At 38.8% G+C, this 26960-nt stretch overlaps 1 protein-coding gene across 2 annotated transcripts in view; it reads right to left on the bottom strand.

Moving 5' to 3' along the window:
* The window catches only part of STAM (signal transducing adaptor molecule), a 74641-nt gene extending 48433 nt beyond the window's left edge, over positions 1–26208 (bottom strand). Inside the window, exons 1-2 of one of the 2 annotated variants that reach the window (XM_058532498.1) lie at positions 25992–26208; positions 7561–7645 (exon numbers count right to left, since the gene is read on the bottom strand). In XM_058532498.1, the coding sequence (XP_058388481.1) occupies positions 7561–7645; positions 25992–26031 (125 nt within the window). In that variant the 5' untranslated portion in view covers positions 26032–26208. Of the gene's footprint in view, positions 1–7560; positions 7646–25991 lie in introns of those variants that run through there. The other variant, XM_058532499.1, reaches the window with a different exon arrangement.
* Positions 26209–26960: the final 752 nt, after the last annotated feature.

Raw genomic sequence — 26960 nt, 5'->3', positions numbered from 1 at the left:
ATAAAACCACACATATACGGACAGCTAATTTTCGACAAAGGTGCTAAGAACATGCAATGGAGAAAGGAAAGTCTCTTCAATAAATGGTGTTGGGAAAACTGGACAGCCACATGCAAAAGAATGAAAGTGGACCATGTGCTATCGCCATTCACAAAAATCAACTCAAAATGGATCAAAGACCTGAAGGTGAGACCTGAAACTATAAAACTCATAGAAGAAAATATAGGCAACACACTATTTGACATTGGTTTTAAAGGAATCTTTTCAGATGACATGCCTACCCAGACTAGGGAAACTAAAGAAAAAATAAACAAGTGGGACTTTATCAGATTAAAGAGCTTTTATAAGACAAATGAAACCAGAATCAAAATGAACAGACAACCAACCAGCTGGGAGAGAATATTTGCAAAACATACATCTGACAAGGGGTTGATCTCCATAATATATAAAGAACTCACACAATTGAACAACAAAAAAACAAACAACCCGATCAAAAAATGGGCAGAGGAAATGAACAGACACTTCTCCAAGGAAGATATACAGATGGCCAATAGGCACATGAAAAGATGCTCAACATCACTAATCATCAGGGAAATGCAAATCAAAACAACACTAAGATACCACCTCACGCCCGTTAGAATGGCTATAATCACCAAGACAAAAAACAACAAATGTTGGAGAGGATGTGGAGAAACAGGAACCCTCATACACAGCTGGTGGGAATGCAAATTGGTGCAGCCTCTATGGAAAATGGTATGGAGATTCCTCAAAGAATTAAAAATAGAGATGCCCTATGATCCAGCCATCCCACTACTGGGAATCTATCCAACGCACCTGAAATCAACAATCCAAAGAGGCTTATGCACCCCTATGTTCATTGCAGCATTATTCACCATAGCCAAGAAGTGGAAGCAACCTAAGTGTCCCTCGACTGACGATTGGATTAAGAAAATGTGGTATATATATACAATGGAATACTACTCAGCCATAAAAAAAGACAAAATCATCCCATTTGCAACAACATGGATGGGCCTGGAGCGTATTATGTTAAGTGAAATAAGCCAGAAAGAGAAAGACAAACACTGTATGATCTCACTCATATGTGGAATATAAACCAACACATGGACAGAGAAAACTGGACTGTGGTTACCAGGGGCAGTGGGGGTGGGGGGTGGGCACAAAGGGTGAAGGGAGTCATATATATGGTGATGGACAAACAAAAATGTACAACCCAAAATTTCACAATGTTAGAAACCATTAAAACATCAATAAAAAAAAAAAGAAATCAATCAAAATTAACAAACAAAAGCTATTTATTATGTGAAGATATGTTAAAGAAAACTGCTACCACCATTCTGAAAGTTCTCTTGATTCTAAACAAACAGAGACTTTTCAGTCCATCATATGACCTCACTGGCTAAGCATTTTTCAGTACTTACTCACACACTGGAGCTGCACACTAAACATCATGTGAATATCTTAGGAAGGCAGAAAAAAATTTTCAGAATTTTTTTTTAAAGTTTTAAGTCTAGCATATTCAAACATTTCAGGCAAAAAAAAAAAAACAAAAAACCTATAACCTATACGAAGCAAATAGGAATTGTATCTACTAGGTTTCCTGAGATTGATATAATTACTTGAAATTAATAAGTAATTGTAATTAATTATTAAAGTGTTAAATATTCTATATGCCACTAATCAAAAGTGATGTTGAAGTAGAAAATGATTTCTAAATTTAGCAATTTGACAACCAGCACAATACTAATACACATTAAAAGAAATAACATTTTTAAGGCTGACAGGATACATTAAGGAATTAAGTAATTACAAACGTAGAATAGTGTATACAATATGCTCATTGTCTCTGAATGGGGGGAAAATATATTCATATTTGTGTAAAGAAACAATGGAAACATACAAAAGAAACAAGAGTGGTTACTTATAGAGAATGAGAGAGGAAAACAGGCACAGGACTTAAACTTGTCAATGTGAATCTTTTTAAATTGTTTTAATTTTTGAGCCTTGTGAACATATATCTATTTTTAAAACAAAAACGTACATGTTTTATATAAGCATTTCTTTAAATCAATAAACATAAATACACATACGTATGTTTAAAGAATAGTTTAAAGAACACAGGTTTAAAGGACAGAACACTAAGATTTTTTTTTAAGAGGAAGAATTAACAAGCGTTTTTCAAAACATCACTGGGAGCCATGTGTCTGGGTTAAAGTTCTGACCAAATGAAGTTTCACAATAATGGCTCTTTTTTTCCCCTTAAAACTTGAGAATATTTTCCTAACTACTACAACTCTAAAACAGATGACTCTTACCAAAAAAAAAAAAGAGAAAAGGCCAAAAGGATTTTTAAAAATTATTTTCTTAGGGAAGAAAGACAAATTAATACAAATTATTTTACTTATGCACTAAGTAATTCTACAATACATTGCTGGTTACAAATCATTTTGATAAAAAAAAACAAATCTTATTGAAAGAGAAACACTTTCCCCAAAGTTCCCTCCACCATCCCTAAATCTGCCCTCTTAAATAGATCTGTACAGTTTATAAAATTACGGATTAACACATTAACACATTAAATGGCAACGCTTTGCTAAAAAACCTAGACTGTTGCCTAGTATACAAATAACTTTATGAATTGCATTCCAATCCATAACTTCCCTCTACTTCAACACACCCTATCTAAATTTGTCTCAGGAAAACTCACGTCCCCTTTCCTCTCTCACACCAAGTACCTGTCTCAGTCTTCTCTAAAGCACACCGGGTATCTAGAATATCTCATTGACAACCTACAATACTGCTCAATATTCTTATGCTTTCATCAGCAACTCATATGTAAACACATGTATCTAGGTTCCTAGATAACATAAACCAGATCTCCATAAGTTTCCCATAAACACTAATTATAAAATGATTTAAAAGATTAAAAACAGGGCCAGCCCGGGGACACAGCGGTTAAGTTCATGCACTCCACTTTGGCGGCCCGGGGTTCACAGGTTCAGATTCCGGGCGCGGACCAACCCCTGGCTTATCAAGCCATGCTGGGGTGGCGTCCCATATAAAGTGGAGGAAGATGGGCACGGATGTTAGCCCAGGGCCAGTCTTCCTCAGCAAAAAGAGGAGGACTAGCAACAGATGTTACGTCAGGGCTAATCTTCCTCACCAAAAAAAAAAGAAAAAAAGAGGAAGATTGGCAACAGATGTTAGCTCAGGGCCAATATTCCTCACAGGAAAAAAAGAAACAAAACATTAAAAACAAACTATAAGTGGTTACCAGGTGCTGGGGGAAGAGGGAATGGGAAGTTGTTTAACAGGTGGAGGGTTTAGTTAAGGATGATGAAAAGTTCTGAAGATGGATAAAGATGATCCCACAATAATGTGAATGTATTGAATGCCACAACTGTACAGCTGAAAATAGTTAAAGTGGTAAATTTTATGTTATATATATTTTATCACAATAAAAATAAATAAATGACATCATAACTCCATCATAAATATCCCATAGTTTATTACTCACCTGAAAAGAACCTTAATAATTTTCTATTACTAAGTTGATCTGAGAATATATAACCCAATTCTGTAATAGTTATCCTTAGGCATGTAGACACATCATCTAGGGCTCACAATAATTTTAGGGGCACACAAGTTTTAATTTCTTTTAAAATCAGAAGAAAAAAATGAACTTTTAGGTCAAAGAAAATGTTTTAATGTATAATAATATACTTGTCTTTATAACAATGCAGTCATAAAATATTTTTATTACATTTTTATGAAGAAAGGGACTCATGAAGGCAAAAGTGCCAAGGGCCCGTGAAAGTCATAATGTGGCCCTGATGCTTACTATTTCCTATTATGAAATTACCAAGGTACAGCAAGCAAGTAAAAGCACAACTGGATATGTATATAAAATATTATTCTTAAAGAGAAATCCCAGAAATGAGCAAATATTGAGGGTTTGACATTTTTTTAAAAACCTCAGTAATATTAGAATGGTATCTCAATTATTATTTAATCCTTTTCAAACAATTCTTTATTAAGAAGAGTTATCAAGAGATATCGCATTTACATAAACAAATAAATGCTTGGAAATTAATGAGGATTTAAAGGAACTAGAGAGCAATAACTATTAAGAGAGGGAAAAATAAGTGCAAGGAAAAAAGGAAGAGAAGGAAAGAGGAAAAGAAAAAATATAGATTAAAAGGACAAATAGAACTACCCCTCATTATTTAAATTACCAGAGTTGAAAATACTTTTTAAGTAAATTCATAGCTTTAGCATAATGTCAATTAAAATTCCCAAAGGATAAATGAAATATTAAGGAATATGCTGAGAGTATGCTGTCCAAAATAAATTTGAAAAAATAAAAAATAAGCATGTATCTGAACCTATTGATACTAGATAAAAACAAAAAACAGACAAATGGGAAATAGTCTTTTAAAGCTACAAATTAGTACATTTTAAATATACGAGGACAACATGGATGGACCTTGAGGGCATTATGCTAAGTGAAATAAATCAGACAGAGAAAGACAAATACTCTATGATCTCACCGAATGTGGAATCTAATAAAACTGAATTCATAGAAAAGAGAGCAGACTAGTGGTGGCCAGGGAGGTGAGGGCAGGTGAAATGGATGAAGGCAGTCGAAAGGTACCAAATTCCAGTTGTTAGATAAATAATTTCTGAGGACATAATGTACAGTATGGTGACTACAGTTACTAGTAGCACATTGTATACTCGAAAGTTGCTAAGAGAGTAGATCTTAAAAATTCTCATCACAAGTAAAAAATAGGGAAAAGAATAACAAATAAATGTTTCTAGTATAATAACGTTAACAGGAAGAAAAACAAATTGATCTCTTCGTCTTCATTATACATCATACAGAATTTCAGATGGGCTACAAATTTATTTTTTAACTAGAAAAATATGGAATATTTCTAGTAATGAAAGAGAGTTTGTCTTTTCATTTCAAGCAACTAATCAAATTATTATAAAAAGTATCTACAAAATGAAGACTATCAAAGTAAAGATAAAAAGAAAATTAACAGAGTGAAAAGACGAGGGACTTTGCAACTGGAACACTAGATAAAAGTTTTATCTCAAATATACAGGGATGGAGCTAGGTTGACACCCAGCCCTCAACAGACAAACTGTCACAAATATGACTTTAATCAAAAAGAGGCAGAGTTGCAGCCATTTAGCCATGTGCCAGGTACTACTATAAACACTATATACATGTTTATATATATATAAATTAATCTCATACTCACAACTAGCCGCCTATAAAGAAGACACTGTTTTTATTCTTATGTAGCAAACTAGTAAGTTACTTCCCCAGTGTGACACAGCTAACTGGTTAGAGCTAGGATTTGAACCCAGGCAGTCTGACTCCAGAGTCCATGCTCCCAACCACTAAACTATTTGCTTCTTTCCATTGTACAACAAAAATTCACTGACCTTTCATTCTACAAATTTACGTCTACCAGCCAGATATAAATTACTATAATACAAGACAAAACACAAGTAAGAATGGTTTTGAAAGAGTGCTTTGAGGATTTAGAAGACCATAAAATGATTTTCAGTAAAGGGGATAAGGAAAGGTTTTGTCGAAGAAATGATATCTATATTGGGTGTGGAAGGGTATGAGATAGGAAATGTGAAAAGAAAATATTCCACGCTGAAAGAACAGAATGACCAAAAGCATTAAATTAAGGTAGAAAAGCACTGGTAACTCAGACGCTTGAGTTGAAAAGAATGGTATGTATGAAAGAAGTAAATGGAAATAAATGATTCCAAGGACTAAGGAGGTTAGACTTAACTCAGTATGGAAGGTAAGGAGTAACATGGTCAGAGTTGTTATATGGCAACTCGATATAAGAACTGGACAGAAAAGAGATGGAAATGGAAAGAAATGCCAGAAGGTTAATTCACTAACCTAGGCATTATTAGTCTCAAGAAAAGTAAGGCCAATAGAAATAGAGAAAAAGGAATAGATACGTAGCACACAGTAGCAACTCAAATTTCAATTAAATTAAGAAACGAATTTAAGGAATTAAGGCACCAACAGGGTCAGAAAGAACAAGACTTAGTGCACTAAACTGTAAGACAACAAAGGGGACGAGGCCACACTCGGAGGTCACATTTTAGGGAACTTCACAGGGGGAGCATGTTAGGAGCCAGAAAGGGCTAGTGGAGGGTAGAAAGGCCCTGAAGACAAACCGCCCGTGCCTGTTTTGGCCACATTCATGAACTTAACTACGGAGACGTCCTAACCTCAACATTTTGAGAGGTGTTATGGAGGCAGACTGACGGAATTTAGTAATAAAATAAACGTGGAGGTGACTCTGAGGTTTTAAGCACAAACGAAAGAACAATCTTATCATTAACAGAGACAGGGAACAAAGGAGAAAAAGTAGGTTTAAAGCAAAAAGAGACATGAGTTCAGGTTGTGGATGGTGAGATTAAGGTTTATACAGTATGATATCCAGAAATAAGGCTGTGTCCACAGGACTAGTGCCTGGGTAAGAAAAATGAGAGCTGAAAATACAGATGTCACCCACATAAAGATATCTGGAAGTTGTGAGATTTCAAAAGAAAAATTATTAGAAAAGAAAAAAGGATTAGGAAAAAAACAAATCAAAGCAGATCAAAGCAAGTTTAAGGAACTAGCTATATTTAGAAGGGAAGGAAGAAGAACCAAAGAAGGCACCGTCACAGGGTTAAGATTAGCACCAGAAGAATCAAGTATAATACAGCAGTGCTCCCTAACATTTTTTCACATGAAAGTACATAAATAAGACAGTATGTGTGTGGCACAAAGGGGTAAATGAGGCTAATAACCAGATGTTGTTAGCATAGGAACTAAGGAGACCATTAAACCATTCACTACACCGTTTAGAAAGCTCTATATTACCAGTAAGTCTGTATGCCAAAAAGTTTAAGATTCTATTTCCCTAAAACTGCCTCTCTTTCAACAGTCACTGATCAGTTGGGTGGAATGTTGCAGATGTGACAAAGAAGAACTCGGAAATAACCACGAAATCTGGTAACTGAGAAATCACTGATGACTTTAAAAATCAGTGGAAAAATCTAGATTTCAGGAAGTCAAATATGGACATGGGTGATTGATTCAAGTTTCAATACTGTTACCAGTCATGTTACCCTAACTGGTTATAAGGAGTAATTTAAATGGAATGATTCCTCAAATCTTGCTCGCAAAAACATTCCCTTTTTTTTTTTGGTGAGGAAGATTGTCCCTGAGCTAACATCTGTGCCAATCTGCCTCTATTTTGTATGGTGGATGCTGCCACAGCACAGCTTGACAAGCGGTGTGTAGGTTCACACCCAGGGTCCGAACCCGCAAACCCTGGGCTACGAAAGTGGAGCACGCAAACTTAACCACTACACCACCAGTCTGGCCCCAACATTCCCTTTTTAAACTAAATTGCAACTGTAAGATGCTTTATCTTCTAATTCTTGTTTTATTCGTGATAATAAAAAGCAAGAATGAATAAAAATCCTTTGAAACTTTGCCACACTTACCCAGTGCGAGATTGACCAACTTTATCACAAATATCCAAAATGAGGCCCCAATCCTCAGCAGTATTCATCTCACTGGTTGCTTTCTCTGTGTATTATAAAAAGAAATTACAGAAACATTATTTTTAAAAATCTTTAAGAGGTAAAGTGATCACATTCAAATTACCAAACTGTAGTACAATTAAGTATCAACAACAAATCAGAATAGTTGCCAGCAGTCTGGTTAATGAGATGTTCAAATCCATCTTTAAAAGGGAGAGGGGGCACCTTTATTACCTATCACAATTACGTTCACACTTCAGTTGCATGTTACTGAGCATAAAAAATAGACCACTGATTGTTTTTATTAAAAAAAATTATATACAGGTCTACCCCTTTCTTCACACAGTATGTCTAAAATAAGAAATAATTTCATTACCAAATAATTCTTAGCTTTACTTGCCAGTGATGGAACAGAACTAGGCACAGATCTCTATCAAAATGTTTCAGGTAATTAAATTAATTAATGTTCTAGTTTTGTTGATTTCGGTTTCTGAGAAGGGAGGGGGGAAATTGAACAAAAGAAAACCAAGCTTTAACTGAATATTTTCCCTAATTAAAAATTTGACAAATTAAAAACATCAACAGAGGTATGGCAAATTGAACCCAATCATCGAATTTAGCTCACTCCCTTAATTACAATAAAAGGATTTTTTTAAGACAAACACACACAAGGAAAACATGAGAAGTGGTAACAGCAACAATATCTCAAAATCTATATAACAATATAGACACATGGTAACCTACTTATAAGACCCAAGAAAAGTGAATCATATATTGGCAGTAAGAAAAAAAGCTTAAGAACCAGCCTGTTTTACACCAATGAATTCTCAGAAAATTTGAGTAAGGAACGTCTGCAACTGAGAGTGAAAAAGAAGACTTAAGTTAGGCAAAATGAGTTAATGCTGTCTGAAATACAGGTAGGTCCCTACTTTGCCTCTCCTACTCAAGGGCTCTAGCAACCACCTCTCCCCTGCCTGAGCAAATGAGTGAAGGTTTGCTTTCTGGAGGTAAAGCCAAGTTTTTCTAGACAAGGAGACACCAGGCATAACCGAGACACAGGCACCAAAAATAAGGAATTACTCCTGGTTTCCAGTTGGGCATGTAAGGAGCTTGGAAGTTACCATTCCACCCTAACACGTAAAAAGCTGAACAAAGTGAAATATCAACAACTCTTCTTAGATCCTTTAGAAGTGAGGTCACAGGGCAAACCGCTGCCCCAAAAATTAGAGACACAGACAGGTGAATACAGAGAATCACAACTTAGAGCAGAAACCAGGAACCAGTACTAGGGTATGAAAATCTACACTGTAATTGACAAATTGCTGGAGGCTAAGTGTGCACAAGTCTGAGAGTTAAAACTCCAGAGCTGCCCAGACATAGTGGAGCCCCTATACTTGCTGAGTTTTACTTTCATGAGCTCTCCCAGGTTCTCAAGGTGAATATCAGAGAAAATTTTCCCTATTTTTCCAGCAGGGGAGGGGGAAAAGAAATCATTAAAAATATACCAAAGTGTTCTCCTCTTCTTAGCAAGGCCTACTCTCAAAAGAAATTATTGTACCAGCACCTAACCAACAAGGGTTTTGCCAGAGATTAACCCACCCGGGCTAAGAGAAATTCCCAACTCCAGCTTGCTCTAGCCTTCCATGCAGGAGAAGAGGAATATTCAACTCTAGCCCACTCTAGCCATCCTGTCCCACCCAAGAAGGGAGAAAAATCTGACAAGCACGTGAGAAATTGACACCCCAGGGGCAGAGCCTCACTAAAAAAAAGACTGAGACCTAAGCGCCAGACTATAGAACACTTCTCCTCCTCCGACACCTCACCAACACGCCACTAAAGGCTAGTCTTCCTTTTAACAAGTGCATCTTGCCTAGCTTTCAGCAAGCCACACTATAAGGCAAAACACATAGTTTGAAGAGACAGGGCAAGCATCAGAACCAGACTCAGACATGGCAGGGATGTTGGAATTACCAGACCAGGAATTTTAAAAACTATGATTAATATCCTAAGAACGCTAATGGAAAAAGGAGACAACACGCAAGAACAGACAGACAAGGTAAGCAGAGAGACAGAAATCCTAAAAGAGAATCAAACAGAAATACTCGAGATCAAAAACAGTATACAGAAATGAATGCCTTTGATGGGCTCATCAGTACACTGGACATGGCTGAGGAATGAATCCCTGAGCTTGAGGATATGTCAATAGGAACTTCCAAAACTAAAAAGCAAAGAGAAAAAAATGACTGGGGAAAAAAAAAATGCTGGAAAAGATTATCAAAGAACTGTGAAAAACTACAAAAGGTGTAACATAGGCATAACTGGCATAGCAGAGGAGAAGAAAGAGAGAAAGAAACAGAAGAAATTTTTGAAGCCAAAATGATTCAGAATTTCCCCAAAATTATTGTCAGAAACCAAACCACAGGTCCAAGAAGCTCCAAGAACACCAAGCACAGTAAACATCAAAAAACTAAACCTAGGCATATCACATTCAAACTGCAGAAAATCAAAAATAAAGAAAAAATAGAAAAAGAAGCCAGCAGGAAAAAACACCCTACCTGTACAAGAATAAACATAAGAATTACATCCGACAGCTCAGAAACCATGCAAAGATAGACCGGAATGAAACGGTTAGTGTTGAGAGAAAATAACCAGCAACCTAGGATTAGGTACACTGTGAAATTATTCTTCAAAAGTAAAGGAGAAATAAAGACTTTCTCAAACAAAGAAACACTGAGAGAATTTGTTACCAGTAGACTGGCCTTGCAAGAAATGTTAAAAGAAGTTCTTCAGAGAGAGGAAAATGATATAGGAGATATACATGTATGTGTCTGCGTGTGTGTATATACACATATTCACTTATTAGTGAAATGAATGATAGCATACCAGAGACAGGAGAGAAGAATAAGGAATATTGTGTTATTATAAGGTGCTTCCACTACCAGTGAAGTAGCATAATGTTATTTGAAAGTAGACTTAGACTAGTTATAAATGTATACTGCAAACTCTAGGGCAACCACTAAAAATAGCAAAAACAAAAAAAGAAGTATAATTGATATGCTAAAAAAAGAGAGAAAATGGAATCATATAAAATGCTCAAATAAAACCACAAAAGGCAGAAAAAAGAGAAGAAAAAATAGAAACAAAGAACAAGGGCTACAACTAGAAAACTGTAACAGGTATGATAGATATTAATCCAACAATATCAATAATCACTTTAAATGTTATAGTCTAAATACAGAGATTATCAGAGTGATCAAAAAACAAGATCCAACTGTATGTTGTTTACAAGAATATAGATTAAAAGTAAATGGATGGAGAAAGATATACCATGCTAAAACTAATCAAAAGAAAGTGGGAGTAGCTACATTAATTTCAGACAGAGCCAACTTCAGAGCAAGGAAAGTTATCATGGAAAAAGGCATTACATAATGTTAACGGGGTCAATTCTCCAAGAAGACATAACAATCCTTTATATGTACGAATCTAACTACAGAGTGTCAAAATAACTGACACAAAAAGTAATAGAACTGCAAACAGCAATAGGTTGGAGACTTCAACATCCTTCTATCAGAAATGGACAAATCCAGCAGGCAGAAAATCAGTAAGGACATAGCTGAACTTAACAACACCATCAATCAATTGGATATAATCAGCATCTATAGACTACTTCATCCAACAATAGCAGAATACACATTCTTCTCAAGCTCACATGAAATATTCACCAAAATAGACTACATTCTGGGCCATAAAACACACCATAACACATCTAAAAGACTAGAAATCATACAATGTCTGCTCACAGGCCACAAAGGAATTAAACTAGAAATCATTAATAAAAAAGATAACTGGAAAATCTCAAAATTCATGGAGATTAAATAACACACTTTTAAATAATACATGGGTCAAAGAAGAAATCTCAAGAGAAATCTAAAAATATTTTGAACTAAACAAAAATGAAAGTACAACCTATCAAAATTTGTGGGATGCAACTGAAAGCAGTGCTTGGGGGAAATTTATAGCACTGAATGCATACATTAGAAAAAAATCTATAATCGGGGCTGGGCCCGTGGTGTAGTGGTTAAGTGCACGTGCTCCGCTTCAGCAGACCGAGGGTTCGCAGGTTTGGATCCTGGGCGAGCACCAACACACCGCTTGTCAAGCCATGCTGTGGCAGCATCCCATATAAAGTAGAGGAAGATGGGCATGGATGTTAGCCCAGGGCCAATCTTCCTCAGCAAAAAAAAAGGAGGATTGGCATTGGATGTTAGCTCAGGGTTGATCTTCCTCACAAAAAAAAAGAAAAGAATCTAAAATCACTAACATAAACTTCCACCTTAGGAAACTAGAAGAGCAAGTTAAATCCAAAGTAAGTGGAAGAAAAGAATTAGAGCAAAAATCAATGAAACTGAAAACAGAAAAGAGAAAAATCAATACAACCAAAAGCTCATTCTTTGAAAAGATCAATAAAATTGATAGGCTAATTAAAAAAGAGAGAGACAAGATACAAATTACTAATATCAAAAATGAAAGAGCCAGCTGTGACGGCCTAGTGGTTAAAGTTTGGCACGCTCCACTTTGGAAGCCCAAGTTTGGTTCCCAGGCACAGAACCACACCACTTGTCTGTCAGTAGCCACCCTGTGGCAGGGGCTCACATAGAAGAACTAGGACTTACAACTAGAATATATACAACTATGTACTGGGGCTTTGGGGAGGAAAAAAAAAGAGAGAGGGAAAGACTGGCAACAGATGTTAGCTCAGGGCGAATCTTTCAAAAAAAAGTGAAAGAGGGGACACCACTACATATCTCATGGACATTAAAAGTATATTAAACAAATAGTACTATGAGTCAATAAAACTGAGAGGGTCATGGGAACCTCCAATTTACAGCCAGTCAGAAGCACAGGTAACATCCTAGACTTGCGACTGGCATCTGTGTGGGAAGTGGGGGCAGTCTTATAGGACTTGTCTTTAACCTGTGGGATCTGACCTATCTCCAGGTAGACAAACAGTGTCAGAATTGAGTTAAATTTGTGGGACATACAGTCAGTGTCCACTGAGAATCGGAGAATTGCTCGGTGATGCTGGAAAAACATACACTGGAATTATGAACAACTCTATGCCCACAAATTTGATAACCTAGATGCAATGGACCAATTCCTTGAAAGACACATCTGCCACAACACACACACAAGAAAAAACAGACAATCTGAAGGATGGCCCCTCTCACCACCCCTTTTCACCCTCATACAGGAAGTCCTAGCTAATGCAAAAAGACAAGAAAAGGATATAAAAGGTATACAGAGTAAGAAAGAAGAAATAAAACTGTCTTTGTTTGCAGATACCATGTTCATCTATGTAGAAAATCCAAAAGCATCAACAAAAAAACTCCTGGAACTTATAAGTGATTATAGCAAGGTTGCAGGATACAAGGTTAATATATAAAAGTCAATTGCGTTCCTATATATCAGCAATAAACAAGTGGAATTTTAAATTAAAAACATAATATCATTTTCATTAGCATACAAAAAAATGAAATAAGTATAAATCTAACAAAATATATACAAGATCTTTTTTTTAAATAATTTTTATTTATTTATTTATTTTTTTCCCCAAAGCCCCAGTAGATAGTTGTATGTCATAGCTGCACATCCTTCTAGTTGCTGTATGTGGGACGCGGCCTCAGCATGGCCGGAGAAGCGGTGCGTCGGTGCACACCCAGGATCCGAACCCGGGCTGCAAGCAGCAGAGCGTGTGCACTTAACCGCTAAGCCACGGGGCTGGCCCTATATACAAGATCTATATGAGGAAAACTACAAAACTCTGATGAAAGAAATCAAAGAACTAAATAAATGGAGAGACATGCCATGTTCATGAACAAGAAGATCCAATATTGTCAAGATATCAGTTCTTCCCAACTTGATCTACAGATTCAACACAATCCCAGGCAAAATCTCAACAAGTTATTTTGTAGATATCAACAGACTGACTGTAAAGCTTACATGAAAAGTGAAAAGACCCAGAATAGCCAACATAATATTGAAGGAGAAGAATAAATTGGAGGACTGACACTTCTCAACTTTAAGAATTACTCTACAGCTACAGAAATCAAGACAGTGTGGTATTGGTAAAAGAACAGAAAAATAGATCAATGGAACAAAATAGAAAGCCCAGAAACAGACTCACACAAATAAAGTCAACTGATCTTTGACAAAGGAGCAAAGGCAATATAGTGGAGCAAAGACAGTGTTTTCAATGGTGCTGGAATAACTGGACGTCTACATGCAAAAAATCAATCTGGACACAGCTCTTCCAACCTTCACAAAAACTGACTCAAAATGGATCACAGATGTAAATGTAAAAGAAAACTATAAAACTCTTAGAAGATAACATAGGATAAAATCTAGATGACCTGCAGTATGGCAATGACTTTTTAGATATAACACCACAGACATGATCCATGAAAGAAATAACTGATAATCTGGACTTTATTAAAATTAAAAACTTCTGCTGTATGAAAAACACTGTAAAGAAAATGAGAAGACAAGCCACAGACCAGGAAAAATATTTGCAAAACACCTATCTGATGAAGGACTGTTATCCAAAATATACAAGGAACTCTAAAACTCAACCATAAGAAAATGAACAACCCAATTAAAAAACGGGCAAAAGATCTGAACAGGAAACTCACCAAAAAGATCTACAGATGGTAAATAAATATATGAAAAGATGCTCCACATCATATGTCATCAGGGAATTACAAATTAAAACAACAATGAGATACCACGACACACCTATCAGAAGGGCCAAAATTCAAAACACTGACAGCAACAAATGCTGGTGAGGATGTAGAGGAACAGGAACTCTCATTCACTGCTGGTGGGAATGCAAAATGGTTCAGACACTTTGGAAGACACTTTGGCAGTGTCTTACAAAACTAAACATACTCTTAGCATACAAATCTAGCAATTGCGCTCCTTGGTATTTACTTAAAGGAGTTGAAAACATGTTAAAGCAAAACCTGCACAGGGATTTACAGCAGCTTTATCCATAATTGCCAAAACTTGGAAGCAACTAAGATGTCTTTCAGTAGGTGAATGGATAAACAAACTGTGGTACAACAGGACAATGAAACATTATTCAGTGCTAAAAAGAAATGTGTTAGCAAGCCATGAAAACACATGGACAAACTTTAAAGGCATATGATTAAGTGAAAGAAGCCAATCTGAAAAGGCTACATAATGCATGTTTCTAACCATATAACCCTCCATAAAAGGCAAAAACTACAGAAACAGCAAAAGAATCAGCGGTTGCCAGGGGTTGGGGGGAGGGCGAGATGAACAAGCGGAGCACACAGGATCTGTAGGACAGTGAAACTACACTGTCTATACACTATACTATTAATAGTAGGTAGGTGTCATTATGTATTTGTCAAAACCCTTACAACGCATAACACCAAGAATGAACACTAACGCAAGCTATGGACTTTGGGTGATGATGATAAGTGTATGCAGGTTCATGAATTGTAACAAATATACCACTCTGGTGCAGGATGTTGATGGAGGGGGAGGCTGTACATATGGGAGGGCAGGAAGCATATGTGAAATTTCTGTACCTTCTGCTTAATTCTTCTGTGAATCTAAAACTGTTCTAAAAAATAAAGCCCATGTTTAAAAAATTTATAAACAAAGGAATTAAGCAACTGCATGAATGCTGATACCTGCTATATAGAAAAGAGCATACAGGCCTGACTGCTATCCTATAAAAGGCCTACTCACAAGCGTTGCCTGGTGTGTGGGAACTTGGATTTCTGGAGGGTTCCCACCATTCTCAGAACTGAGAAGACTGGCTCACTATGCCTAAACTGGTTGTACAAACAATATGGTTTATACTGAATACCTGCCTTTCTTCTGGGAGTCTGGAGTTTGGGTACGTGCCAGGCAGACTGTGCCTACATGATCAGCTCCCAATAAAAACCCCGGGGCGCTGAGTCTCCAACAAACATCCTTGGCTGCAACATCTCACACACATCATCACAACTCACCACTGGGGGAATTAAGTGTGTGCTGTGTGACTTCATTGGGAGAAGACCCTGGGAAGCTTGTGCCTGGTTTTCCTGGACTTCACCCCATGAGCTTTGTCACTTTGCTGATTGTATTTTGGGTCCTTTCACTGTAATAAATCAGCTCTAAGTATGATTATATGCTGAATCCTATGAGTCCTGGAGAATCCTAGAACTGAGGGGTGGTCTTGAGGTCTCCCTCACCCAATGCCTGCCCTCCCAGAAATTATCCTATCCCACCCCCTCACCCTCAGTCATATCTTCACCCTCAGAGAGAAGATTATAAGACTGTTCTCTGGGGACTCCAGGTCAGCCCAAGAGAAAAGACCTAAAGATACTACAGATGTGATATAGAGGGGTGGAGAGAGGTTCCACAGTAAATGGTACACCAGATCTACCCATAACGAAGTTCACAGTCAGTAAGGACAACCACATGATCAAAGCTTCCAATGTGCCTTCTACTTCTCTAGTGTTTGCCAGGCGCAGACAACCAAAGACTATCCGCTATCTGAGAAAATCTTCTAACATGGAAGACGAAGGAAAAGACAAACAAAACAAATATAGCAAAAAAAAATAGAAGAAAGCAACTTAGAAGAAACAAGAGTCTAAGTAGGAAGAAAAAAACTTCAAAAAGAAATCATTACTATCTTCTGAAACGAAAGCCATATACAAGTAGAAGGCAACCTGTTGTGACTGAAGCACTGTAACCCAGGGAATAGATATGTTGAAAGATAACATTACCAAGACCCTCACCAACATTTCCAGGGTTTGAAGGTGGGAGGCCTGATCCATACCAGGATTCTTATCTATAATGGCTGGTCTTGGTGATGTGACAGAGAAATTCCTGGTCCCCGCTTCCCCTCAATGCCCTGCTGCCTGGTTCAGCAGTCAACACTCATTTCCCCATTCTGACCTACTACTGAGAGCTGGAGGTTGGTCATAGCCAGTTTAAAAGTAAAAAATAGAAAGCTGTCAACTCTGTCCAAATTCTTTGCAGGCTTACAATACCTGATCCATATCACAGCCCCAAAGACTACGGCAACAGCTACCAGTTAGTCAATGCCCCTGGAGACCTAGAATAAGTATCTAATAAGGTGGCAGTGGATGATAACTAATAGGTAGTGGTAGGTAGGGTACCTATGCCTAGCCACCCTACCCTCTTCTAAAATGAAAGATAACAGAAGCAGGTTATTCACACAAAGGAACTCCTTGTGTAAGAAGTAACACAAATGTCCAAAACATCTAAGATCTTGATAAAGTGACGTAATTGCAGGAAATTACAAAATTTGGACAGACAGTCAACAAAATGGAATAACTGTCTAGTCTATGCCAGGACCTATCTGAAGTAGATTAGACTCAAAAAGGAAACGAAATCAGCAGATAGAGACTTAAATATAACATAAAAAATGTGTCACAGAAAACATGAAAAGCCTGAAGTTGAAAAGAAGGTAAAAACCTGGAGGGTGAGAAGAGGAGGATCAGGAAAGGCTTCTTGATATCCTCAGAAACTAAGACAGAAGAGAATAGGATTAATAATAAACTCTTGTTTCTATTTAAGTGAATACAGTAGATAGTAAAGTTACGAGAACAGAGGAAAAGTATAATAAAGAATCTAGGCTGGCTGAAGTAGAGACTACTCTGGGAAAGGGTGGAAACACTCTAAGACCTAAAATACAAGATGAGGGGCGTGCATTAATTCAAGAAACATAAGAGAGTCAAAGTTTCATGCCAGGAAATAATCTGATCAGAACTTGATTTTTAGAAAAAAATGAATCTATTGCCAGCATGTAAAAACAGTTTGCCGGAGGGAAAACAAGAAAACATAACGAGAAACAAACACTACTCTGGCAACAAAATGGGTTACTTAGAAAGCAAATGTTGAAACGCTGTTTAATTTTTTTCTGGCTAGGGGATATGCCAAGAGGATAACTGAGTCAAATTTACCTGTCACTGTTCAAGCTTCCATAATATATTGCAAATCCCTTGAAAATAATAACAATTTCTACTTTGGGTACTTCTTTCAATATTCATGCTCTCAGCCTAAGTGCTCAATAAATACTAAACCTAATCACGTAACTGTAATATGAACTAATAAAAGTCATAGAAACACACAGACCTTTAACAGCATCTACTTCAATGGTTTTCAAATTATACTTTTCAGTGCAGAAATCCTCTACAATGTAATTCTGATGCTTACTACCAGGAGTTAGTGCAGAATTCACAGGTTGAGGACACAGAACTCTACAAGTCCCCCCTCACTTCAGACACAAGAAACAAGCTCTGGGGTTTCTAGGCCACGTGCACTTTTGACCAAGCAGCTACAAGTTCAGGGTTCCCACTCACTATCCCCTCAAGTTCAATAATTCACTATAACAACTCCAGAAACTCAGAACTCAGGGAAGCACTTATAATTACAGTTTTATTATAAAAGACACAAATCTGAACCAGCCAATGAAGAGATGTGCAGGTATGGGAGGATCCCAAATGCAAAGCTTCTGTGCCCTCAGGACACATCACCCTCCTGGCACATCAATGTGCATCACCAGCCAGGAAGCTCAACTGAGGTCAGTGTCCAGAGTTTTTATTGGGGTTTCATGATGAAAGTATGATTGACTGAATGACTGGCCACCTCCTGGAACTCAGTCTCCAGGTGTCCTTCCCCTCCCTAGAGATCTGGCTGATATCATGTGACTCAAAGCCTGAACCATCTAATCACAAGGTTAGTCTATCTGAAGTGACCACCCCTATGTTAAGTCAACTCCTTGGCATAAACTAAGGTATAGCCCCAGGAGACTACCATGAATAAGAAATGCTCTCATCACCTAGGAAATACCAAGGATTTAGAGGCTCCCTCCCAGGAAAGAAGGACACAGGCCCGTCAAAATCTTTATTATTCAACACTCTCTTTTATAAGAAAATCTTATCTTAAAAGAAACCCAATATGTAAAGCAAATCCAAGTGGAAATGCTCTAACTGAGGAGAACCAGAGCCCTGCCCCATAGAACCCCCGACCCCTCTGAAGCCCGAGATGATTGAAATGAGTCACCTGAACAATACCCTCCAGTCTAAACATTTACTTCATCTTAGAAGAGGAAAGCAAATCGTTACTTTGATCTGGAAGTGCATTTAAATAATTCATTCCTCATCTTTACTGACTGGTCGCCAAGCAGGCTTATTGAAAGCATGGCGCTTTTTTTTTTTTTAAAAAAACCCACCTATGCCTACCTATCACCTTACTTAAAAGCACAATAGCTAAGCTTATTAAAACTTATTAAAAAGTTAATAGTTCACTAGAAATGACAGGCTTATGTCTGATCAAATATAAATTGCTTATTATCATAACTAAGCATGATCTTACAGTTTCTGAATTAAGGCATACCCAGGAGTGTCTGGTACAGTCATTAGCAAATACTATGCTAAAGACTCATGAACTACCTTCTTTACTTTCCTATATACCAACAGGATCAGTATCTAACTCAAACTTACATGTATAGATCAGAAATGCAACCCATTTCAGAACTCTAAAGCTGTTCACATTTATTGATGCTGTCTCAAGATCCACAGGGGCAGGAGCACAGTTCTTCTCAGTTATAAAACAACAAGTATTTTTTAAATCAGAGAATATAAACTACTAGTAGCAGTTCTACGTGGTTTTGTGAATAGCAAATGAAATCAAAACTATTTATTTTCTAAGACAAAAATAGGGTTTGTGGGAAAGTGAAAAGTGACAAGCAAAAATAATACAGATTTGCTTCTAAAGAATTCAAAGCTTCATAACGATCTCCTTTCATCCTCAGATTATCCTTACCCTAATACTTAAAAGGAGGAGATTGAGATATTTGCCTAGCAGCACCCAGAAAATAACACACAGAGCCTTATTTGAATTTCAACAGTCTTCTCAACGGACTGGAGAACTTTTTTCTGATAAGTGGCTACTTTTTTGTGTGTGTGTGTGAGGAAGATCAGCCCTGAGCCTACATCCACGCCAATCCTCTTTTTGCTGAGGAAGACCAGCTCTGAGCTAACATCTATTGCCAATCCTCCTCCTTCCCCCACCCCCAAAGCGCCAGTAGATAGTTGTATGTCATAGTTGCACATTCTTCTAGTTGCTGTATGTGGGACGCAGCCTCAGCATGGCCGGAGAAGCAGTGCGTCTGTGCGCGCCTGGGATCCGAACCCAGGCCGCCAGCAGCGGAGCACGTGCACTTAACCGCTAAGCCACGGGGCCGGCCTGATAAGTGGCTACTTTTGATCTCAAAATTTATGACTGTCAAAGATTTGGGGAGGTGAGAAACGCTGACAGGATGACTGCCCATCATGTTCAGGCTACAGGAAAAACACTGTCATTCAACAGCTTGGAGATGCAACAGTTCATCAAAAATGACCAATGGAGAAAGCAAATCTTAAAGAAATTACCTTCTTTTTGAGATTATGGGAATCAATTTTTCAAAAATGTTTCATCTAATGTCCCTGTCCTTCCTGACCACTGGAAATTTTATCTACAGAGAAACAACCTGAAGCTCTACTAACCCAGAAAAAGGAGGCATCAAAGGAAGAGCATGGAAACTCTCAGAGAAGAGCATAAAATACAAGTGAGAACCTAAAAGCATTAGAAAGAATAGCTTACAGGAGACGTAAAGTAAAAACAAAAGAAACAATGAGGACAATTTCTTAAACCCACTGGCTATCAGACTTTTAACAGGCTTGTAGTCTGAATTGTCACATTTCTCTCCTGAGTATGTTTTCACAGTAACTGATTCCACCCCTTAGAATATGAGGAGTCTCTGGAAGCTCCACATCTATTTCTAGCTTTACTATAAGAGGAGCTACAATGCATCCATTGCTTACTACAGGCAGGTTCTGTGCTAAGTGCTTTACATGCATCATCTCCTTAAAACTACCCTAATGGGGACTAATGAAGAGAAGGATACGTCAGACCAGAGGCTCCACACCTGAGAAAGCAGTAGTGTGAAACCAACAAGGAAATGTGCCTCGAGGAACACAGTGGAAAGTGAAGCTGAAGAGGTAAGAAGGAGCCAAATGCTAAAAGGTCTTACATGCCATGCTGAAAAGTTCAAATTCCTATGAAAGCAAGCAATTCACTGAAACATTTTAATCAGAGAAGCCATATGATTATATTTACATTTTAGAAATATCATTATCAGCTGCCTGGAAAATGACTGGGGACAGACTGAAGCAGAGATAACAGTTAGAGGCTACTGTACTAATAATCTAAGAGAGCGGTGATCTAAACCTGCCCTAGCAGTGGCCATGAGAAGAGAAAGGATGGGAGGCAGGACTGGAGGGATAGATGAACGGATTCAAGAGCTATTAGGAAGATACAGCATATACACTACGGCAACATCAGAATCCTTGAGGGCATGTTCAGAGCGCCCAGCACACAGCAGACAGCATATATTTGTTGTTTGGAATGTAGAAAATTACAACTACAGAAGTCAAGAACGACTCCCAGGTTCTTGACATATATGACTAAGTAAATTGAGGCACCAGTCATCAGAACAGAGGAAAAGCATACTTGAGAAGAAAAGTTTGAATATGATTTTGAACACGCTGCATTTGAAGCACATTCAACTCCTCCAGTAAAGAGTTAGAATGTCACGTGTTTCTGTAAGTATTCCTCACAGCAACTCCACGTGGCAGATATTTTTATTCCTATTTACCAAGGTGGAAAGTGAACTCTGTACTTGCCCACGTCCATATTTTGCCCATTTACTAACAGTAAATGCTGCAGCTGCAATTTAAATCCAAAGCCCAAGGTCTCCCCATCACACCACACCACAGGAGAACAACATGACATTAACGTTCATGAGGGTTAAACTAGCTGTGGTTCATGATACTCAACTGGACTAACAAAACAGACGGAAAACATGTTCAAGCCTGTAGACTATGAACCGGCCCAAAGTAGTCTGACTAGGAACGCAAATGTGCTATTATAAAAACAAAGACATGACGATTTAGCAGAGACAAGATAATGACTCAAAGATGCCTCTTGGGTTTCAAATCAAGACAACTAGAACACTATAAAATTACCATATAATGAAGGAAGAATCAGACTGGAAAGGTAAATTCAGTTTTCTGATAGATTGATTTTTAGGTGATAACAGAACACCAAATAGAAATACAAGACTGGAGATCTAGAAAAATATCAATAATTCATTATTTGATAAATACTTATTGAGAGCTTCCTCTGTACCCTGCATTGTTCCTAAGGTACTAGAGATAGAAATGAAAAGTTCTCATCCTTGTGGAGTTTATATTCCACACAGGAGACAATCAATCAATCAATCAATCAATATCAGGTAGTTGAGTACTATAAAAATAAAATGTAACAAAGAAATAGAGTGAAGGGATCAAGATGGATATTTTTTTACAGAAAGTAGGGAAAGCCTTTCTTAGAAACTCATCTGAACAGAGTCTTGAATGATGTGATGGACATCAAGACCTTCAAACACCGGAGGGAAGAAGATCCCAGGCAAAGAAAACAGCACAATATAGATCCAGAGGCAGGAACGAGCTTGGAGCGCTCAGACCCAAGAAGCTTAGAATGAGAGAGAGTGTTTGGAGATCATAATCATATCAGAGACATAGGATGGGGTCGGCTGTGGACCACAATAAGGAATCTGCATTTCCCTGTAAGTGGGATGGGAAGCTACCGAGGGTTCTGAGCAGGTAAGTGACATTATCTAAGATTTTTAAAAGATCAGTGACCTTTGTAGATGAGGATTGACTGTAAGGGGCAAGAGTGGCAGCAAAGAAGCCTACTGGAAAAGCTCTTGCCACAGCCTATGAAAGAGAACAATGACTGCAGTAAGACAACAGCGGTCAGGGAAGGAGAAGCATGAGATCCTGGATATATTTCTGAAGTAGAGCCAGAAGATCTTGCCGATAGAATGAATGCGGAGTGTGAAGTAAAAAGAAGAATCAATGATGACTCCTAGACACTAAAGATGAGTGACAGAAAATATTAATGGTGACACCTACTGAAATAGGCAAGGACGAAGAAATGAGCAGGTCTGGGAAAAGAAACTAAGCACTATTATTATCTCTATATCCCATATTAAAGATAAGGAAACTGAGGCACAGAGTATCTAAGCAACTAGCCCAAAGTCACACTGCTGGTAAGCAGCACACCTGGGGATTGAATTCAAGCAGTGCAACTCCAGAGTCTGAATCTTCAACACTGAGCTAAATTGCCTCCTAAGACTCCAAGGGGAAAAAATGTTGAAGAAGTTCTAGAACTGAGCCTGGGGCTCAATTCAACATTTGGAAGTCACAAAAAGGAGAAGCCAAAAGGACAAAACAAGAGCCAAGCAGAAAATGAGAAAAAGTCTGTTGTCCTGGAAACCAAATGAATAAAGTATATCAAAGAGGAATGCTAAGAGATCAACAAAGAAATGGACTCAGAACTGACCGCTGGATTTGGCAAGATGGAAGTCACTAGGGACTTGGAAATAAAAGCTTGACGGAATGAGTTATCTTTAGAATTCAAGAGTTGAACTTAGCAAGAAATCTAACATCCAAAATGAAATTCATTTGTTCAAGAAATGTTTACTGAATGTTTATTAGTGCCAGACACTGGTCTACAGGCTGGGGATAGAGTAGTGAACAAAGCAACCAAAGTCCCTATCCTCACGGAGCTCACATTCTCATAACACGTTTAGGTGTTTCTTCAATGGAAAAGCTATCACCAGTATTTTGCCTCTTTATATGAAACGTTATATTGCATAAATCAGTAAATTTCTGACATGCCCTTTCAGTTTATGAATAAGGCTGAAGACAATTTTGAGAAGTACAAATGTATACTGATGTTAAGTGATAATTAAATCAAGTGAGTCAGCAGGCCCACTTTAACATCACTGTCATACTCACTGATGGACAGTAAGAAGGGATATTGTTAAATGTATTCTAAATACCATACTCCATATGCTGTACTAGTAAAAAGTTAGACATGGGAGTCTACTGGACTCTGTCCAAGGATTATTTACTCTGACAGGTCTTCTTAGATAAAACTTTCATATTTTGATACGTAAATCATGAGGAGAGAATTGATCCAAATACCAAAATTTGACTAAATTTAAAAAGTAAGCTTTTCTGGAGCAAAATAACGTCCTTACACTCAAGAAGCTTACTGTCTAGCAGGCTCACCTGACACAGTCTCAATTCAACAAACATTTATTAAACACCTTCTATTTGGCAACCAATAAAACAATTAAAGAACATAATACAGGATATAACTATCTTTAATGCTACATAATTTGGTAAAGACAAAAAGTGTTGCAGGAGTTTTGAAAAGGATGGGGGTTATGGTGGGCTGGAGCAATGGTTCTCAACCAGGAGCTCTTTTGTGCCCCCAGGGAATACTTAGCAACATCTGGAAACTTTAAATCTTGATTGCGGGTTGAGAGGGGGTGCCACCCACATCTAGTGGGTAGAGGTCAGGGATACTGCTAAACACCCTACACTGCATAAGACAGGCCCCCACTACAAAGACATTTATCTGGTCCAAACTGTCACTAGCATGGCTACTGAGAAACCCTAGGCTGGAGTAATCAGGAAATGATTCAGGTACCAACGAGTTGGATACTGAGTTGGCCTTTACTCATGATGACATGTAGAAAGGTAGAAGAAATAACAGAAGCAAAAGTATAAAGGTAAAAAGGAGCCTGTGTTTGAACTGCGTGGTGTAGGTACTGGGAAAGGGCTGGACCTTAAGAAATTTATCTAAATCCAATGAAAATGCGTGTTCAAAAAGTCAGTAGGATATAAAGGTGATTGGGGAATTGGAAGCTAGATTACATACGACCACAAAAACTAGACAAAGTTGCTGGAAACAGAAGGTATTAAACTATTTTATTTTAAGCATTTGCCCTATAAATTAATGTAATAAGTTATACAACTGCCTGAGAGCAGTAGCCTTGTCTTATTCATCACTCTATCTCATGTCTCTGAGCAGCGTCTTGTAAATAGTCTGTGCTAAGTGCTTATTAAATTAAATGCAATTTTCCAATTAATTATTTACTGAGTACTATAGGTAATCTCTCAAGTTCCATCCACTGCTAAGATTCAGGATATTCACTTAAACTGGAACCAAAAAGAAACTATCATTTAGTATGTGCCTACTATAAAAATATGTTGTAGTAGGCCCATTACACATATTACCTCATTGAATCACAAACAGACTGCACTTTTCCCCTCTTTAAAAATTAGGATATTGGGACTCAAAGAGCTTAAGAACATGCTCATGATTTCACTCTGAGTCAGGCAGTTGTAGAGATAGGACTGGACTTTTCTAGTCGTAAGCCAAACCTCTAAGCTTCAGTGACGTGCTGTAAGGAAGACTTAAAAAACCAAATTCAACACCCGCCTTTCATAATTAAAACACACAAAGATCTATAAGGCAACTCCACTAAGTTGTCCTTATATTTCTTTACTATAGCAATTAGACACGGCATTTGGCTTGCTTTCATTCCACATTTGTGTGCCAAGGTAGTTCCTAAGTACATTCAAATCATCCCCAAATTCTCTTCCTGGAAACTCAAACTCCCGTAATCATCACCCTCACACCAGAAAAATATAAACAAAAAGCTAACCTGTTGAATTGGTATGATCAGTAACTAAAACCAATGATTCAGAACACCAAAAAAACAGCATTTCAGATTCAAACCAAATCAGCATTTTCGGATTCCAAGTCCTCGTCCACACTTTTTAATACAGAGACCCAGCCTAACGAAGGCGGCCCAATGGCTCAGGTCCTTCATTCGTTTCAGCTGTTGCCAAATAGTCCCTTTTCACCTCTCCTAACATTTCTGAGTCTACCCTTAACCAACCAGAAGCTCTCTCCTCCCGCTACAGTTACAAAAAGGATTTCAAAATTCTTTAAGAAACCTAAGCTGCAACATCCTCCTAGTTGTAGACGTTTAACGTTTGTCCAGGGATACACTTTATTACTGGGTTTATAATCCTACGCCAGCCGAGTTACTCCTCAGCCCTCAGCTCTGTTCTTCCAGAAGCACTGGTCCTAGCACCAGATGTCACACCAGCTGGTCCTCCGAGGCTCTCTACATCAACCCTTCAACCAGCTCTTCCGAAACCCACAGTCCTAGCTCAAGGCCCATTTCGCAGGCTCTCGGAGTCCCATTTCTTTCAAAGAGGATGCGCCAAGCTCCCAACCTCCTCCAGACTCTTTAGGAAGGAGCCTCGGGAAAGGGGAAGAGCTTGACCGCGGCGGGGGGTCCAGAACGCTCGCAGAGAGCGGGCAGAACGGGCTTGCAGTCCAGGGCCGGGGGGACAGCGAGCGGCAAAAGCACTTACCCACATCCTGATCGAAGGGATTGGTGCCAAAGAGAGGCATCTCCACTGCGCGCCCAGGTGTCCCCAGGGACTCCCCCTCGACACCACGGGAGTCAGGGTGCGACGCAGGAAGGAAGATTCCTCAGACAAAAACAGCAACAGAGACGGACTCTACAGGGCCGGCGACAGCGCCTCCTCCCCCGGACCCCCAGCGACCGCGGCAGCGGCGGCAACAGCGAGGGAGCCGAGCGAGGCCCCGCGTGGAGCCTGTCGGGAATCTAGGCGGCCTCGGCACTGCCTTCCCGGAACCCGCCCAGAACCTTCCCCGCCAAAACAGGCCCAAACAAAGCGCCCCCTCTGCCTGGCTCCTCTTTTGATTAGTCATACAGGAGAGTGGGAGGAACGGCTGCGTTTCCTGCTTTTGCCTTGGCCAGCACTCTCCGGAGGACGGGGTCCTCCAGGCGCGCCGAAGGCGACTAGCGACCCCAGGAATGAATCAGACCGTGGAGAACGAAGAAGGGTCGCGTTTGAGTTGAGCGAGAAGCCCTTGGTCCCCTCGCTCCGTCAGCTGTCATAACTGTCGTCCCTTTGGAGGGGGATGGAAACTCTTTCACTGGGGGTCATCGAAGTAATAAGTCATACGCTCAGTTCGCTGTCCGAGGTGACAGGACACTTGCTGGGATGAAGTCATGTGAGCTGGCCGTCTTGGCTCGGGTCCCTCCAGAGGGGAGTGGCCGGCGCGCGGCTCCCTCCGAGAGGCTGGAGCACCGCTGGCACCTGCCCGAGTCCCCGCGCGCCCGGCTTCAGAATCCCTGCCGCAGGCGCTTCTAGCTGGCCGGGGGTTCGTCCTGACTAAGTGTGTAGTCGCTATGCCGTGGTGATCAGAAAATAAGTGTCAGAACCCGAGAATGTCCACGATAGCCCCCGAAACCGAGCAAAAAAAGAAAACTGAAAAATGGAGCTAGACATTGATGAGTGATCCCCAGCAAC

Source organism: Diceros bicornis, chromosome 36 (genome assembly GCF_020826845.1).
Source record: "Diceros bicornis minor isolate mBicDic1 chromosome 36, mDicBic1.mat.cur, whole genome shotgun sequence".
In the NCBI taxonomy this organism is placed as follows: Eukaryota; Metazoa; Chordata; class Mammalia; order Perissodactyla; family Rhinocerotidae; genus Diceros; species Diceros bicornis.
Note: the sequence above shows the minus strand (reverse complement) of the source record. Positions and strands in the feature narration are given on the sequence as shown.